This window comes from Heteronotia binoei, chromosome 8 (assembly GCF_032191835.1).
Source record: "Heteronotia binoei isolate CCM8104 ecotype False Entrance Well chromosome 8, APGP_CSIRO_Hbin_v1, whole genome shotgun sequence".
In the NCBI taxonomy this organism is placed as follows: domain Eukaryota; kingdom Metazoa; phylum Chordata; class Lepidosauria; order Squamata; family Gekkonidae; genus Heteronotia; species Heteronotia binoei.
In genome coordinates, this window is record NC_083230.1 from 107,258,342 (window position 1) to 107,277,519 (window position 19,178).

At 40.5% G+C, this 19,178-nt stretch overlaps 1 protein-coding gene across 1 annotated transcript in view; it reads right to left on the reverse strand.

Moving 5' to 3' along the window:
- AEBP2 (AE binding protein 2) overlaps window positions 1-19,178 on the reverse strand; it is a 67,176-nt gene that overhangs the window by 21,846 nt on the left and 26,152 nt on the right. The window contains exon 3 of the mRNA XM_060245839.1: window positions 4,617-4,724. Within this exon, the coding sequence (XP_060101822.1) occupies window positions 4,617-4,724 (108 nt within the window). The remainder of the gene's footprint in view (window positions 1-4,616; window positions 4,725-19,178) is intronic.

Here is a 19,178-nt window from a genome sequence, read left to right on the forward strand (position 1 = left end):
TAGCCAAAATTCTGACAAATGTTTATTTTAAGCAAGAGACCATGAGTGTCCTCCTGTATTGTTCCTATTATGACGCTCTTGGAAGGAGAAATGAGACACGAATCAAAACTGGCTTCAAATGCTGGAGCACTGAGTCTATGTTGATCACATTGTGTGAACCAGCACATCATTCTGCCTTAAGCATCCTGAAGTCAGTCAGCCGGAAAAGATTTTTCTTCCTATTTCTAACAACAATGGCTGTTCCTACAGGAACCCCAAATGGGAAAATACCTATTCTCACACTTAAGGCGGCAGGAAAAATCCTAAACTATTGCAGTAATGAAATGTCAATTATTTTTAACTGCTATCCTGTTTGGGTTTTACGTATTACCTAGAGCGTTACGGCAAATTATGTGCTTATGCTCTATATTAGCAACACATGCCCATTCTAAAATTATACATGTCAAAAGACTGTAAACTTGACCCAGAGAAGTGCGTTGGCAATCAGAGGCTGAAATCACATCGCTCCAAGCAACATGCAAAATAAGCCTTAGCCAGCCCCCCCTCCTGCCCCATAATTTTTGGCCTGTTTAATATTTCAAGGGCACGTTGTTCTCAAATAGCATTAAACTGCCCAGGACAGGAAGTCTGTTACCTAACACAATTAAAAACGGTATCCTTATTATTCTCTGAAGCCTTCTCAGTCAGAAAAAGCAGACTGCCATAATGAATGCTGTCCTTTGGACAGAAGCATATATCTCATCAATCAATACTGAAGTTCTTCTGACTACGATTTGGCTCTAAAAGCAGTAACAGAAGCATCAATCTTACATTTTCAGGAATACCGTCTATTCCAATATTTATTTAAACTGAAGAGTAAAAAAATAGAGGCCTGGTTCCCCTTTTTAACAACCTTCTCGTAATTTTTTATACTATACATAACTCGCTGATGAGAGCCCCTCATACAGCAGTATAACACTTGGAATATATGAAAGCCAGAAGAGGCAGTGGCCTTCAGCGGGGGCAAACAAATAACTGCCCACATTATGTGATTTTTATATATGCACCGGGAGGGACGGTGGCTCAGTAGTAGAGCATCTGCTTGGTAAGCAGAAGGTCTCAGGTTCAATCCTGGGCATCTCCATCTAAAAAGGGTCCAGGCAAGTAGCTGTGAAAAACCTCAGCTTGAGACCCTGGAGAGCCGCTGCCAGTCTGAGTAGACAATACTGACTTTGATGGACCGAGGGTCTGATTCAGTATAAGGCAGCTTCATATGTTCATATGGCTGTCTGTCTGCTGGGACAAAGTCCTTAACACCTAGCGGAAAGACTCCACCATTAGGAATACAGAAGAGATAAGCTGACTTTATAGAACTTTCCCTAAGAATCTCTCTCAAGAGAGGGTAAAGAACCCCCCTTGTAATTGGAGATTCACTGTCCAAAATGCAGAAGGACGGTTTTGCAAAGCATGTTGACCACATGACCTCCTTACCTGCCACCTGTGAAGATTGCAGATATCAACTCATTTCTAGAAAGGCTGATAACAAGGGATGGGACTCAGTGATAGTAGTACTTTTATGCACTGAGGACATTGGGGAAATACAGTACCACTGAGAAAATACAGTTCCAAAGCCTTGAAAACCAAACTTAGATTGTTAGAGAAGAACCCAAAGGCCAGATCCCCCAAAGCAGTAATTCTGTAAGTGCTACCTGTGCCACATGTAAGGACCAGGGCTTTTTTTGAACAGGAACGCAGTTCCGGCTGGCTTGGTGACAGAGGGCATTGGCCTAATATGCAAATGAGTTTCTGCTGGGCTTTTTCTACAAAAAGGTCCTGTGTAAAATAATGATGATGTCAGGGGACGTACCTGATATGCGAATGAGTTTCTGCAGGGCTTTTTCTACCCAAAATGCCCTGGTAAGGACAGATAGAGAGGCTGTTTTAGGATTGAAGGGTGAGATAGTGGTAGAAAGAGAGGAAATGGGATTGGTTAGGCCAGGAAGTGCTCCTTTGGGGAAGAAAGAAAGCCTGTACTAACAAGAGAGAACACAAGTATGTTGGGGGGTGGGGTGTTGATTTTAATCCTTTTAAGAAATGCGAATCCCACCCCCAGGTATGTTTTAAATCATTAGTTGCCTTGATGGCCCTCATGAGGGCAGAATGCAAATTTGTTAATTACATAAATTGCGTGAAAATGGAAACAGCGCTGGCAGTTGAAGCAAAAGTAGCCACAGAGCATCTTTTGAACTGACTCGGGATCTTAGAAACAACCTGAGATAACTCAGATGAACACTAGCCAACCACCTAGTTCAGGGGTGTTGAACTCTTTTTGTTATGAGGGCTGAATCTGACATAAATGAGATCTTGTTGGGCTGGGCCAGGCCATATTGAGCTGGGCCTTGTGTGTACCTATTTAAGGTTAGGTAGCAGAGATATAAACTTTATAAAGGACACAGACAAACACAACTAAAGATTTTTTTAAAAAAACAACTTAAAACATGTTTAAAACTTTAGCACTTGTTTGTCTTAAAGGTGCTTTCGTCGTATTTCTCCCAAGGGATCCAGGGAACTGGACAAAAGAATCTCAGGCTCCTTCCTTCCCAAAGGGACCAGCAGGGGGAGGAGCCTCAGCCAATAGAAGGAGAGAGGTTTGGCTCAGTAACTCTGCTGTGCGATTGAGAGAGCCTGGCAAAGCAAGCTTCGCACCCCCCCCCTCACTTTCTCCCCAAAGGAGGAGCCTCTGCCAATGGAGAAAACAGAGGTTAGCTCCTGTGCAATTAAACAAGCCTTGTGAAGCAAGTTTTGCAGAAGGAAGCAAGAGAAAGGGAGAAGGAAGTAGCCAGTCACTTGGGAGCTTGATAGGAGCCCTCTGGGGGCCTGATTTGGCCCCAGGGCCACATATTTGACATCCCTAACCTAGTTCCTTGTTCCTTTGAAATGCTGGTTTTTGTCCCTATTTGACATGGCTCTTTAATAGTGGTTCAGTTATGGGCATTTCTAACATCTTCTATAGTGAGACCAACATACAGACATTATAATGCATTTAAGGAAATTTAAATTCCTGCACTATTGATGTTTTTTTTTCTGTGAAGCCTACACCATGTTGAAATTTTAAAATGCCAAAAGTGGCAGGGTAAAATTCTTCAACACATTCCCAAAACAAACTGCCACAAACCGGCCTTGGTTCCTTGCCAGTCAAGGCAAACACAAACAACCATGTTTCAAAGCTGCAAGTCTCCTTCAGTTCTTTGCTGGGCTATGCGACAACCTGTAACAGTTTAAATTCTAAAGCTACCGTCAAAATCACAGTAATATTGACAATGCTACACATACCCTTAATTTCATGACTTGGCGCCCACAAACCACAGGCACAAATTCAGGGGATTCTCAGGACTCAAGAGAGGAAGGCAGTTAAAATCCCCAGCACAGAAGGGGCCAGATATCACGAAGACCAGGGATGTCAAAGTCATTTTGTTATGAGGGCCGAATCTGGCATAAATGAGACCTTGTCAGGCTGGGCCGAGCCATGTTGAGCCGGGCATTGTGTGTACCTATTTAAGATGAGGTAGCAGATATACAAACTTTATAAAGGACACAGACAAACTATTAAAGATTTAAAGAACCCTTAAAACATGCTTAAGGCTTTAGCACTCTGTCTTAAAGATGCTTTCTTTGTATTTCTCCCATGGGATCCAGGGAACTGAACAAAAGAAGCTCTGGCTCTTTCCTTCCTTCCTCAGGGGACAAGGAGGGAGAAGAGCCTCAGCCAACAGAAGGAAAAGAGGCCTGGCTCAGAACACTGCAACTGAGAGAGCCTGGCAAAGCAAGCTCTGCCTCCTCCACTGCTTTCTCCCCAAGGGAGGAGCCTCAGCCAATGGAGAAAGTAAGAGGTTTTGCTCTATAGCTCTTGCGTGATTAAGCAAGCCTTGCAAAGCAAGCTGTAATGCAGAAGGAAGGAAGGGAGAGGGAGAAGGAAACAGATGACAGCCAGTCACTTGGAGGCCTGATAGGAGCCCTCCGGGGCCTGATTTGGCCCCCAGGCCGCATGTTTGACACCCCTGACAGACAGTTTCAGAGGATAGCTGTGGTGGTCTGCAGTAGAACAGATTTGATTCTAGTAGCACCTTACAGATTCAACAAGAGTTTCAGAGTATAAGCTTTTGAGGGTCAAAACTCCCTTTGTCAGACATTGAGATCTGAGTCATGTAACCTCAGACTGAAGGTAGGAGGGATATTGTAAAAAGCATTGTAAAGGATGCAAAGGTACCATGCATACTGGTTTTACCCTAACAGGTGATAGCCGTATAACGAAGCTTATTCTTTGTTAAAAATACCTTCATTATTCTGTATGCTCATCTTCTATAAAAAAGATTTATTTGTCTCCAATCCATTCTGAGGAAGTGGGCGTGCACACAAAAGCTCACACCCTGAATAAAACTGTTGGTCTTAAAGGTGCCACTGGACTCTAACTTTGTACCATGGCACACTGTAATCAGCTTGATTGTGCAGGCTCTCTCAGATTCTCAGGACAGCGGGGACTCACTCTATTTCAACAATGCAGGCAGAGTAAGCCGGTCACTGAAGCAGAGAAGCATCTACAGGCTCTGCTATCTTTTGAAAGGAGAAAGCCATCTTACCTTAAAGGGTTTGTCGCCACTGTGGGTCAGCATGTGCCTCTGCAACCAACTCTGACTTGTTGACGGCGTGTTATAAACTTTGCAGCCTTTCCATAAGCAAACGAATACCTAGTTATAACAAAACAAAACCCAGAAGGCATTAAAGACGTGAGAATGTCCACCCGCAAGTGTACAAGTACAGTATGTAAGTTCGTTTTATTTGTTTTCTCTCCAGCTGTAATTCAACTTGGGTATTGGAAAGTTGGCCAAATTTCTGTTGATAAACGAATGTATATGAGCACAGTTTGCTTCTTTGAGGCTAACTCTGACTGTTCTCTCACCAATGGCAGCAACTCTATTCCAACCGTTCGTATTGAACACAACTCTTTTAAAAATCCAGATTGTACGGAAACACTACATTAAATTCAATGTCTTCATTCCCAGGACAAGCTTAAAGACCAAACACCAAAATTAGTTAGAAGAACAGAGTGGGGCATCACATGGCAGAGACTCTTCAGCTAAGAATGCTAGAGACTTGAAATCTCTTAGGATCACAACTTAAGGAATGGAGGACAGTCACAAATACCTTTTTCTTTTTTTTTTTGCAAAATCAAGAATAAAATCTCCCATGAAAGAGATCAGAGGACACTAGGCAAATACAGGAAGAGAATGGTATCCTTGCAGATACCTTTCTAATTATTAGGAATAGTTAGGGAAAGAAACAGAATACTACGTAAGTCTTTAAGCAACAGCCTATCATTAACTTCTTTGCTCAGATCTTGTAAACTGAAGGCTGTGGCTTTTGAGTCAACTCATCTCATGTTGGGTCTTCCTCTTTTCCTGCTGCCTTCAATATTTTTTAGCATTATTGTCTTTTTTTCTAGCATTATTTTAACCGGAGGCTGCCAGTTTTCTTCCTCATACTCAGAAGACTCAAAGTACAGTTTGATTCCAGCTCCACTTCATTTATTTCAGCCTGTAGGAAATTTTACACAGGATGCACACAGAAGGATTTAAGAGCAAGATGTGAGAAATTGCACCCCCCCCCCCCCAAAGTAGCTTAGGCATTCTAGAGATCTTGATAAAGCGTACAATTTTATATTATTTTGGTTAGTCTCCAATTAAAGAGCATCGCGGCTTCTGTTTTGGATTGTGGATGGCGAGTCTATGGAATTCACAGACCTACAGTTCTATAAAAAGCCACTAGCCTAAGTGGCCTCTTTAAAAGGATTAGACAACTTTAGTAAACACAGTTCCATTACTGTCTGAACTGGGACATCCCCTGGACTAAAAGATGTTGGAAGACGGATGTCTATGGACATTTATGACCAGCTGTGCTGCATGTGAAATTGCCTATGGTGCACTGTCAATACTCAGTTGCAAGAACTGTTAATCCAACCAAAGACTGGATTTCTTAAATTCTTAAAGGCAATTCTGAAAACAGACCAAGGCACACAAGCTGGGAGAGAGGATACTTTTGGGAGCAACAACTTTTTCCTCTGACGGCAGCAAAAGTTATGTGATCCACCACTAGCATTTTGGGTGAGATGGGCCACTGGTCCTGTTGCAAGTTCACTCCTTTAACCTTTCCTCAAAAAGGAAATTTTAATATTTAAGATATTCTGGTTCTGCAGTTGAATACCTGATGCCTCAGTTCTACTCAGAATACATCTGTTTACATTTATTTTTCCATTTCCACACATGCTAGGATGTTAGAATTACAGCTTGTCTTAGATTTCCAAAACACAGAACAAAGCCATAAACAACTGATGCAAAGAGAAAAAGCTACTTTAGAAGAACAAAAGTTTAACTCAAAAAAGTTTAACTGAGCCAGGAATTCCAGGTGCTGCATACTGTCTATAGTAGGTAACTTTTACAGCTTACTTTAAGTAACTTGACATGCAACACAAAAATGATGACTTCTGGATGTGAAACTTCTCAGTTCAAAGCCCCCTTACATTAACCCCACAAGAAATGTGCTGATTTCATTAAAGGGGGGAGGGGAATGACTAAGATACAGCAAGCCTGAAAAGAAAGACATGAGCTGTTCTGCAACTCACCAGCAGATGGTGAACATCCACAAACACATTAAACACAAGGTTCTTCCATTGTTTGGAAGAACCATAGCATCTTCCACCTCCAGGAGGCAAGATTCTCACTGCATTTAATACATTCTTTTTTCTAAGGCCAAGCAACACAAAGCTGAAAGTCACACATCTCTAGAAACTGTCAGGATACGAATGTGACATTTTGCTTAAAATACTGTGTGTTGATTGAAACAATACAATATTTCACAAATATATAAATCCTCGCAATGGCCTGGAGTTGAAATAATATAGGAATTTTGTCTTATACTTTTTTGTATTCATGTGTGATGAGCAGCGACGCAAAAATAAACAATCTGCATGCTGGCTCTGCCTGTTTTTTAAAAAATTCAAAATCCAAATGTCATCTTTAGATAAAGATACAGTTTGGTTTCTGAATGTTTTAAAAATACAGGGAAGAAAGACATGTTTATGGCCTACTAGAACTGAAATCTTTTTACAATAAATTAAGACCTACATTAGAGTTTCTGGAATGTTTGCCACCTGAAGAACCACAAATCAACTCCTAAGTAAATTTCTTTGTACTATTTGGCTCAAGTCTGTGATATGTATATGACTATTCTGTAAACAATTTTCTTGGAATGGATATGGAAGATGGAACACCTGATAGCAGAACAGAATGTGAAACATTCCAGATAATCTATCTTCATTGCCTGATTCCAAGACAGTAATTCTGGTATGCTATGATCAAGTTTAAACATGGGTTTGAAGCCTTACTTAACGAATCTATTCAAGTTTTCTTTAAGGAAGGTCCTTGTAAATTTTGTCAATAGATTTAGACAAGTAAAAATGCAATATTACTTTTAATTTAGAAGACTGCAGTTTGATATGCTCCAATCATTTCACTTATTTTCATCATTATTTTGGTGAGCGAGTAAAACTGATGCAAATAAGTTGGGTCATAATTAGGTAACACCTTGAGTCTCAGCACAAAAGGCAGACTATGAATTAAATTAAATACACAAAATAAGCAACATGCACTCCGCTTCACTCCTCTCTTCTCATCCCAGCACATCGCCATCACTAAACAGACTTCCCATCTTAACCAAAGCTGAATTCGAGATCTGAATTCTGAAAATCCTAGCTAAAATGCACATTCTAAATCCAATGGCTTCTAAAAGAAAGGATCATTTCTAACCAATACTCACATTTTAAGACTGCTTTGTCCAAACACAAATGAAGGTGACAGTAAACAACATTGTTCCTCAGTTATGTAAAAGACTTCACACTCTGTGCATGACAGAATCCCACCACTACAAATAGATATTTAAAGAATATGTTGCTATAAGTAGTGGAGGTCAGCTTTTCAACCTGGTATTTCATAACAGGTAATTCTGAAATCTTTTGGACATCTGACTGTCCTTCACATTCTTTGAAGTAAATGTCTAAGGTTTGCTTAGGGCCTAGGTTAACTCCCAGCATAACTGAAAGGTAAATTATATAGAATGCCAAAGATTTGTTACTGCCTTTACAAAATTCTGAGGTAACATTATTCTTGACAGTTGGACTTGCACTACTGAAATGATACAAGAAAACACTGTGATAAATGCGAAGGCAAAACAGTAAGTGCTTTCATGAACAGCCTAAAATTTATTCCAAGAAAAAGGGGCAACTATGTACTCATTAAAAGTTACAGCATCAGAACCACAACAGAATATAAGTTCAATATAGGACACATGATGCGGCCTCTCCAAATAAATTTTAGAGACAGCATCTCAAATTGGACAGCATATGAAGATCAGCTACGGCATCCATACTCATCAACTGTGGCGTCTTTACTCATTTTATAAAGACATTAAGAGGACCAACGTTAACTGGTATGAGTTAAAAATATGTTTTTCTAATATAATTTGGAGATATGGTGGAAGACTGGGGGCGGGGAGAGATAATTATTAGGAACGAAAGAGTGCGACACTGTCTCTTTCCAGGATAGCTCACCTACTCTCCAATCTCACAAATCTATACCATAATGCAAATGCCCTGACTGCTGATGTTCAGGACTAGGTGAGCGGGAAGCTGCTCATCTTGTCCCTAAATGTGAGTGGTATAACACACAAGGAGACTATTCCTACCTGCCCCTTCCTCTGGAGTGTGAGTGCAGCATGGGTAATAAAGGGAGGAAATTGAGTTTGTACCTGTCTCTCCAGACTCTGATCTCCTATGTAACGATTTTTAAAATTGTTAGGCTTCGGAAGGCCAATCCCCCTTCCCAGTTTTTTTCTTTTTGTCCCTTGATAACTGTTGATCAGCTCCTTTCAACGTTCCACGGTTGCTAAGCATGTTCATTGATCCCTGGATCACTATTTTTAAAACTTGAGTATTACTGGGTTTCCCCCTTGCATAACTAGAGGATGATGCTTGCTAGTAAGACTTCAGGCTGGAATCTGTTGCAAGTGATCCATGACAGTCCATGAGATGGACAGTTCCTGACAGCTTCCCTTAGCAGGTGCATACCGATTCTGTCCTGAGTACTTGTGCCTATGCAGGATGACTCAGCATTGTGTGCTGATTGGTGCTTCTGTATAGCTATATGTATATAATTGTGAATAGCCTGTATAGTGTATCTCTGCTCTCAAATGTATTGTCTGGTGAAGCACTTTGTCAAGCGTATACCAGAATAACTATAATAATAAACTTGTAAATAAATGTAAATAGTTAGCACAAGTCAATGTGCTGTCTATTATTAAGCCTCACAAATCCGGAGCATACCAGCGAATACGCCAACAGGGTTATGGGCCCAGCACGCTTCTGCTGCGCCTTGCTCTGGAGGTTCTGAATGAGGCTGGACTGCTGTGGTGACCTGTGACTGAGTGGATGTCTGCAGCTGACGTTTCTGGAACTGAGGAGGAAGACGTGCTCAGCCAGGCTTCTAGATAACAGGTCGGGGGACAGGAGTGATTCTGAGGACCAGCTGCCGGACAGGGACGACAGCATGGCTCAGGCACCGACTGCTCTGCTGGTGGAGACGCTCACCTCTACTAATTATAAAGTGTGGGCTCTTAGGATGAAACATTATCTTAAGCGTGAAGGTCTGTGGCTGTATGTCGATACTCCCCGACCATCCAGCTGCTGGAGAATGCATCAAGAATGAAAAGCAAGAATGGGACAGTCTGAAGGCTGTGTACGTTCAAAGCACAGCTGGGTCTCTGATAGCAATTACCTATCACATGTATCGGACTGTAATGAGACAGGGGGAGTCTGTGAGAGCTCATCTAAACACTTTGGCTGAATGCTTCCAGCAACTGGAGCAGCGTGGAAAAACTGTACTGGATGAGGATAAAGTGTTTATCATTCTTAGTTCCCTGTCGGTGGATTACACTATGCTGATAACTTCACTAGAATCTACAGAAGCGAACAGATTAACCTTGGCTTACGTCACTGGATGCCTGCTGGAAGAGGGAAACAGGCAGTAGGAGTTGAGTTTCTCAGAGATGTGGCAGCGTTCCAAAATAGAGGAGGTAAAAGGTGCCAGCTGCAAGACCGGCTGTGCAGAGAGCAAAAAGCATGGAGAGGCGTCTCAAGTTGCTCTGACAGTACGCAGATGCTTCTGCTGTGGGTCTACAAAGCACCTGAAATAATCATGCCCAGAGTGGAAGAAGAGAGGCAGACCTGGAGGGCTGCCTCACAACTCTTCACACAGTCAGAAGGCCACATTGGTGGTCACAGATGTGGCTGCTGCACAAGAAATGTGAATTTTAGACTCAGGAGCGTCTCAGAACTTTTGCAGAGATGAATGCTTGCTTTATGACATTCAGTCCTCAACACTGCAGCATGTGAGTCTAGCTGATGGCAGGAACTCTGCTGTATGGTGTCAGGGACGTGTCACATTCCCAGCACTTCAACACACATTCAAAGGAGTGCTGTGTGTTCCTGCTCTTGAAAACAATTTGCTAAGTATACTAGCTCTAGACAAAGCTGGCTTTACTCTGACCTTTGCCAGCAACTCTTGCAAAATAATGAAGAGTGGCCCAGTGTTTGCTATGGGAAGGTTGCAAAACAATGTCTATGTGATTGAAAATTTATCTGTGGGAGCACAGGTTGTAACTAACACAAAACCTCATGATAACTGTGTACATTTACTCCACCGATGGCTGGGGCATACCAGTTTTAACACTATCAGCAAAACACTTGCTATCGTGGGGCATGAGGGAGTGAAGGAATGCAAAGTGTTTCTTGATTGTGAAGTGTGCAAATGCACAAAATCAAAAGCATTCCCAGTTGCCAGGAAAAGTGTCTGTAAAACTGTTGGCTTTAGTACATGCAGATGTGATAGGGCCTTACCCCAAAAGCCACTCTAATAAGAGGTTTGCACTAATCTTGGTTGATGATTTTTCCAGATTTTCATGGGTGTGTGTGCTCAAAAAGAAGTCTGAGGTGTTCACAACAGTAAAATATTGGGCACGCAAGGTACAGAAACAATTGGGTGAATTATGTGCTTTGCAGACTGACATGGGAGGCGAATTCATGTCTTCTGAATTTAACAGATGGTTGCAAGCACAAGGTATAATTCATAGAGTGACAAATGTGTCAACACCGCAGGAGAATGGTGTGGCTGAAAGAAAGGGGGGAGTTTTGTAAGATATGATGCAGTCTATGCTTACTCATGCTGGGTTATCTCTCACTTACCGGGCTGAAGCATTGAAGGCTGCATGCTATATAAGCAACAGGATTTGGACTAGGCCCACAGATAACATTCCTTACAAGGTGTTGTACAACAAAAACCCCAGTTTGGGACATTTAAGAATTTTTGGCACCAAGGCCCGGGTGAATGTTCCTTTAAACCAGAGGAAAAAAGGGGGAGCTCGCTCCAAAAAGCTTCTCTTCCTAGGCTATCAGACTGGAATAAAAGCATACATGTTTGCTAATGAACATCAAACACTAAGCTTTAGCAGGTCTGCCAATTTTTGTGAAGACCAGAATTGGCACAGAGTGCATGCTAATGAATTGCCTTCGCAGGTCACACTCCCCTTATCAGAGGAAACCAAAAGTGTAAAACAAGAGATAGTGTCTCCTAGGCAACAATCCTCTGAGAGTGAACAGAGTGAGCAAAAGGTGCCTGGAGTGTCTACCAGAAGTACAGAGGGTAAACCTCCAGTCAAATTTGGGTTTGATACCACTACTGTAAATCATGTATATGTAAGAGAGCCAAAGAGTTATCAGGAAGTGTTAACTTTGACTGAGTCAGAAAAGCAAGCCTGGCAAACTGCCATGCAAGCAGAACATGGTTCTCTTTCTGAAAATGGAGTGTTTACTCTGACTAATTTGCCTGCTGAAAAAAATGTTATCAGTTGCCGCTGGGTATTCAAACTGATATCCTTACCGGACGGTGGGCTGCAAAGGAAAGTCAGGCTAGTAGCAAGGGGTTTTTCCCAGATTGGAGGACAGGATTATGATGAAGTGTTTGCCCCTACGGTCAACTCTGATACGCTAAAAACAGCATTGTGCAAGGCCGGGATTGATAAGATGCAGGTGCACCATTTCAATTTCACAACTGCTTATTTAAACGGCCAAACAGATGAACAGCTCTACATGGAGCAAATCCCAGGGTTTGAAAGCACTAACCAGAACCTTGTGTTAAGACTTAACAAAGCCCTGTATGGCTTAAAGCAGAGTGCAAGAGCGTGGAATCAATGTCTGAGCAAAGCTTTAACTGATCTTGGGTTTACACAGGGAATTGCTGACCCATGTATGTTCAGCAAAACCATTGGGAAAATTAAATGTTATCTGTTCATATTTGTGGATGATTTATGTTTTCTGTTCCATGATGATATGTAGCTGCAATGGTTTATACAACCAACTCAACGCCTGTTTAAGATTAAACATTTGGGCAGCATACAACATTACCTGGATGTAGACATTACAAAGAATACAAATGGATGCTTTGAGCTCAGTCAGGAGCATAAAACAGCGAACCTGCTTGAAGAATACAACATGACAAATGCAAACTGTGTTACCACACCAATGACCACAAGTTATGGTAAAGAGCTTGATGACAAAGCGTTTAAAAACAAGGCATTGTATCAATCACTAATTGGGTCCCTACTGTATATAGCATGTTGGTCAAGACCAGATATCTGCATTGTAGTTCATATGTTGTGTCAGAAGTGTGCATGCCCTTTTATGAAAGATTGGACTGCTGCAAAAAGGGTATTGAAGTATCTTAAAGGTACTGCTGCAAACAAATTAGTGCTAGACACTACTTCAGCACACCAAGTAACAGCTTAGTGATTCAAGCTGGGGAGATAGAAAAGATGGAAGGTCCACAACAGGTTATGCTGTGTATGTACATGGGGCTCGTGTTGTGGAAATCTTTGAAACAACCACACATTTCAATAAGCACTTGTGACTTCCGGAATTTGGAGAATGCTGAGCTGACCTGCCTCTCTAAGGGGGGCAGACTGGAGCTTCTGTTCGGGGTAGTAAAGGGCAAATTTTTGCCTTCTGCCTACTTTTCTCAGTGAGAGATTAGTCCAAGATATGCACAGGAAACTTTGAGGTGATTTACCTTGGCTAAAAGGGAGTCCTGGGGGGGGGCCCTCCTTTGAGGGATTCCTGGAGAAGAGTTGCATATTCATCATCTGCAGAAGCTTACAGAGTCATTTATTTGACATAAGCTTGACAAAATCCTAATCTTCTTTGAGACTGTTAAACATCTGATGCTGTACGAGACCAGTGTTGATCTGGACAACCTTAGAAAAAGGTACTGATTGCTATCTACCATTCTGGGACTATTTTAAAGCAAACAAAATAATATTAGAAGGTGGGAAAGAGAAAGTTTGAAAGCTTGGAAGAAGAGGAGAAGGGGTGAATTTTGGACTTTGTTAAATTAAGGACAGCGTTAAAAATTGGAAAGGAATTTATTGTTTTGTCTACCTGCGGTCGTGGAGTGAAAGCACCATCGTCAGAGATCTGCAGTTTCTACAGTCAACACAGGAAATACGTCAAGTATTGTGAGACTTTGTTACCAGTGAGAAAGTGACTTGGGGCAAGCAAAGCAGGATGTAACTATTGAAAAAGTGGACCTACTCTAGGATTGTATTACCATAGAAAAACATCGGCAACCATTACTGGGAGGCTAAATTTTTAAAAAATTAATATCTGAGCCTGGGAAGGTCGGAGGACGGCGAAATTAGGCTCATTTGAAAGGGCAAGTTCTAATTTATCAAACCTGATAGTTGCAATTTAATTTGGCGATATCAAATTTTGCGCTGTTTTTTAAATGTCAGAGTCAAAGGTAACCCATGCAAGGGCTGCCTCATTGGAGAAGATGCAAGATCAACTGGAAGCAATAAAAGCTAGGATGATGAAAGGGGTGGAAAAGATGATAAATGCTTGCAAAAAAGAACTTAAAAAAGATATTGAGGACTTTAAAAAAGAAATGGAAGAGCTTAGAAATGAATCAGTGGTGGTGTCAAAAAAAGTGCAGGAGGTAGAAGGGAAAGTTAAACTCCAGGATTCCACCTTATTAAAAATGCAAGAAAAAACAACAATCCATGACTGTAAATTGATGGAGACACAAATATGTCTGAGAGGAGTACCTGAAGAAGGGACAGACTTAAAAGAACATGTAGTAAAAATAATTGCTGATTTCTTGGAGGAAGATCCTGAAGGGACTAGAAATATGTATGATTATATGTATAGAGTGAATTCATCATATGCCAAGAAAAATAACTTACCAAGAGATGTGGTTATAAGATATATGACAAAAAAATTGGTGGGAAAAATTTTGAATAAAATTTTTGAAACATTGATAGTGGGAGGAAGCAGAGTAAGAATAATGAAAGAATTGCCAAGACAAGTGATACATGACAGAAGAACATATAAGAAATTAACAGAAAAACTACGTGACAATGAAATGAGGTACAGATGGATAATACTTGAAGGTTTGAGCTTTGAGCTACAAGGAAGAAGGATTACAATTACAAATACACAGGAGCTGCATAAATTTTATGAAGAGAATAAAGAATTTGCACCATGATGGATTATAAATTATCTTGCAATGTAAATGGACTAAATTCACCACAAAAAAGAAAGGTAATATTTCATTGGATTAAAAAACAAAACTGTAATATAATTTGCTTACAAGAAGTTTATATTAAACAAAAGGATTATAAATTTTTGTGGAATAAACAATTGGGACTGGAATTTTTTTCATTGGCTGAACAGAAGAAAAGGGGTGTGATTTTTTATATTAAACAAGAATTGGATTCAAAAATAATATTTAAAGATAAAGATGGAAGATTTGTGGCAATAGAATAATAAATGCGAAAAAAAAAACTTATTATTGGGACTGTATGCACTAAATGGTGCAAAAGATGTTTTTTTTAAAGACATTATAAAACAATTTGATGAAGTGACATATGACCAGGTCATGATTATGGGAGACTTTAATGGAACAATTCAGAATACATTGGACAGATCTGGGAAACAAAATAACAATAAAGAAGGAAAATTGCCAAAATCCTTCTTTGAATTGGTTAAACAAGAAAACTTGAAAGACATATGCAGAAAATTTAATCCTGAAGTACGAGATTATACATTTTTTTCAGCAAGACAATACTTTTTCCAGAATTGACATGTTATGGGGTACAAAGGACTTAGGCCTTATAACTAAGAAAATAGAGATCTTACCGAAGATAGGTGCAGATCATAACCCAATATTATGGATTACAAAATTGTCTAAAAAAAGTAAGAAGATGGAGATTAAATGAAGATTTACTACAAAATAAAGAATTAGTGACATCTCTAGAAAATGAAACTAAAGCTTTCTTCCAAATAAATGATAAAGATGATATAGAATTTCAGATGGTGTGGGTTGCTTATAAAGCCGTAATGAGAGGAATATTGATTACATTAAACAATAAGGACAAAAGGGCAAAAGAAAAACAGATGTTGGACATTCAAAATGAAATAAAGAAAAAAGAAGGGGAACTGAGGAAAAGGTCAGGGAAAAAGAAAATTATAAAGGAGATTACAATTACAATAAAGAAGATTACGATTATAAGGGAGACTACAAGCACAAATGAGACGTTTGCTAAATAAGGAATTGGAATGGAATTTGAAAAAATTACAACAGAAGTCCTTTGAGGGAGCAAATAAACCTGGAAAGTATTTGGCCTGGCAACTGAAGAAAAAGAGAGGGAGTAAAATTAATAAAAGTGTGGTTGATGGAAGAGAGATGGTAGATCAAGAAAGAATAAAGAGAGAATTTTTCAAGTACTTTGCTAAATTATTTAAAGTTGTTAAAGTAAAGAAGGAAAGGATGGAAGCGTATTTGCAAAAGATTAAAATAGCACCCTTAACTGAATATATGAAAAAAAATTTAAATGATCCAACTGAAAAAATAGAAATTGAAGCAGCGATTAATGCAATGAAAATTGGAAAAACACCTGGACCTAATGGATATACGGCAAAATTTTTTAAAGAATTAGTACCGAAACTTCAAAAATTGATGAATATGGTAAGAATAAAAGGAAAAATACCAAATACATGGAAGGAACTGTAATTTCTTTGATTCCTAAGGAAGATAGAGATGTCACAAATGTAAAGAACTATAGACCAATTTCATTTCTAAATAATGACTATAAGATATATACAAGAATTTTGGCAGAACGACTTAAACAATATTTGATAAATTTCATAAAGAAAGTGGGATTTCTCCCTAAAAGGCAAATAAGAGACAATATTAGAACTGTTGTAAATATTGTAGAATATTATGAAAGACATCCAGAGAAGAAAGTTGCATTCTTCTTTGCAGATGCAGAGAAAGCTTTTGACAATTTGAACTGGGACTTTATGTTTGCAGTAATGGAGAAAATAGAGTTGGGGGAAAACTTTATAAGAATGATAAAGGCAATATATACTGAACAACGTGCAAGGTTATGTATAAATGCAGATCTTTCAGATGAAATGATAATCAGCAAAGGTACAAGACAAGGTTGTCCACTTTCACCTTTGTTGTTTATAATGACTTGAAATTTTATTGATGCAAATACAAGATGATAAAGAAAAAGAAAGGTTGAAAGTTAAAGGATTTATTTACAAATATAGAGCATTTGCAGATGATATAATGTTTATAAATGAAAATCCTACACAAGTAACACCTTTGTTGTTAGCTAAAATACAATATGGAGAACTGGCGGGATTTTATGTTAAGAAAAATAAAAATTTTTATGTAAAAATATGCAAGTAAATAAAGAAAAGGAGTTGCAGAGACTAACGGGATGTGAAGTTTCCTCTAAAGTAAAATATTTGGGTGTGGAAATAACAATGAAGAATATTGACCTGTTCAAAAATAACTATGAAAAGCTATGGCGTAAAATGGATGAAGATATGATAAAATGGAATAAGCTTAACTTGTCATTGCTTGGAAGAATAGCTGCAATTAAGATGAATATTTTGCCGAAAATAATGTATTTGTTTCAAACTATTCCGATTGTGAAAGACAGTAAACAATTTAACAAATGGCAAAGGAAGATTTCGGAATTTGTATGGGCTGGGAAGAAACCAAGGATTAAAATGAAAGTTTTAATATATGCTAAAGAAAGAGGAGGATTCCAATTACCAGATTTAAGATTATATCATGAAGCAGTTTGTTTAGTGTGAATAAAAGATTGGGTGACGCTGTTGAATAAAAAACTTTTAGCATTGGAAGGTCATGGAAATAAAATTCGGCTGGCACGCTTATATGTATTATGGGAAGAAAAAGATAGATAATTTTTTCTCTCACCATTGTATGTTGAATACCTGGATGAAATATAAGAAATATGGTGATGAAAGAAAACCATTATGGATAGTGCTGGCGGAAGTTATAAAAATAACAGCTGAGACAGGTGAGGAAAAATGGCTGTCATACAATCAACTATTAAAAATACAAAGTGGCAAAACAGAATTGAAAACTGCTGTGGAGTTGAACAACAAATACGATTGGTTTCAAATGCAACAAATAAAGAGTTTGGTGGAAAATGATATTAAAACTGAAGGAATAAGACGAGAGCAAACAGAAATGGAAGAAGTTCTGCTTGGAGATAATGAAAAATTAATTTCAAAAACGTATAAGTTACTTTTAAAATGGTCTACAGAAGATGAAGTAGTGAAATCTCAGATGATTAAATGGGCAATAAATGTAAATAAAGAAATACAGATGGATACATGGGAATATTTATGGAAGAACTCTATGAAACTTTCAACATGTCAGGGTATTAAAGAGAACTAGGGGTCCCAACCCTCCCGCCCTGGCGGGGGGCCCCCAGGTTAGCACCCCCTTCTCCCGCCGTCCCAAAAAACAAAAGCGGGGGGAGGGAAGGGGGCGAACGGCGCAAAGGCCGCGAGTCCGGGTCGGTCAGAGGCTGCTGAGCCCGTCTTGAGAGCAGCAGCAAGTTGAAGGCCTGGCTAGAAGAGGCGGCAGCGGCGCACAGCAGCGGCGTCAGCCTGCTCCGCTCCCCTCCCCTGTCCCCTCCCCTCTGAGGTCAATTAGAGAAGGGGAGGGGGCAGGCCAGGAGTCAGGCAGCAAGAGCAGGCAGCAGCGCGCAGCGGCGGCGGCGGCCTGTTCCACTTCCGCTCCCCTCCAGTCCTCTAAGGTGAGGGGGCAGGGCAGGCCAGGACTCACGGCAGTAAGAGCGGGCAGCGGCAGCGGGGCCTGTTGCTTCCCTCCAGTCCTCTAAGGTGAGGGGGAAGGGCAGGCCAGGACTCACGGCAGTAAGAGCGGGCAGCGGGCAGCGGCAGATGAATCCCTCCCAGTCTTGCAACAGCAGATTTGAGGGCAAAAGGGACCTGGGCTCAGGGCTGTCAGTGGTTTCATTTGGTGGAGCCGGTGTCTGTGTGTGTGCGAGTGCGGATGCACGCAAGATAATTCCCGGGCCTTTCTGCAAAACCGCATTGGGTGAGATTCTCCACCTGCCCTCTTTCTCTCTCTTTCTGTCAGCTCCGTTTTCTCTCCCTTCCCCCCCCCCCTACATTTTGTGAACTAAAGATGAAAGACAGGAGGGGAGAACGTTCAAGGAATTGCCCACATGAGCTGCATCAGTCCGAGGCTTTGGGAAAGGAATTTCAACAGTCTCCCTAGAATTCAGTCCCAGCACACGTTTCCCTTTCCAAAGAACTGTTGGGTGGAGGTTTTCCCTAAGAAGGAAGGAAGGAAATGCTCCCTCTTCCCCGCTGCCTTGCAGACACACTTCTCAGTGCCGCTTCCCTTAGGGAGGAAGAAGAGAAGGGCTGATCTGGCAAAGCAATTCAAAATTGGGTCAGTTTGTTTGCACCAGTCAGAGATGCATGGCGAGAGGAGGCAGGTCAGTAGGGCTGTGCTGGTGTCTGTGCTAGGATTGCCAATCCCCAGGTGGGGGCAGGGGATCCACTGATTTGGAGGCCCTCCTCCCGTTTCAGGGTCGTCAGAAAGCGGAGGGGAGGGGAGGGAAATGTCTGCTGGGAACTCTGTTATTTCCTATGGAGATTTATTCCCACAGAAAATTATGGAGAATTG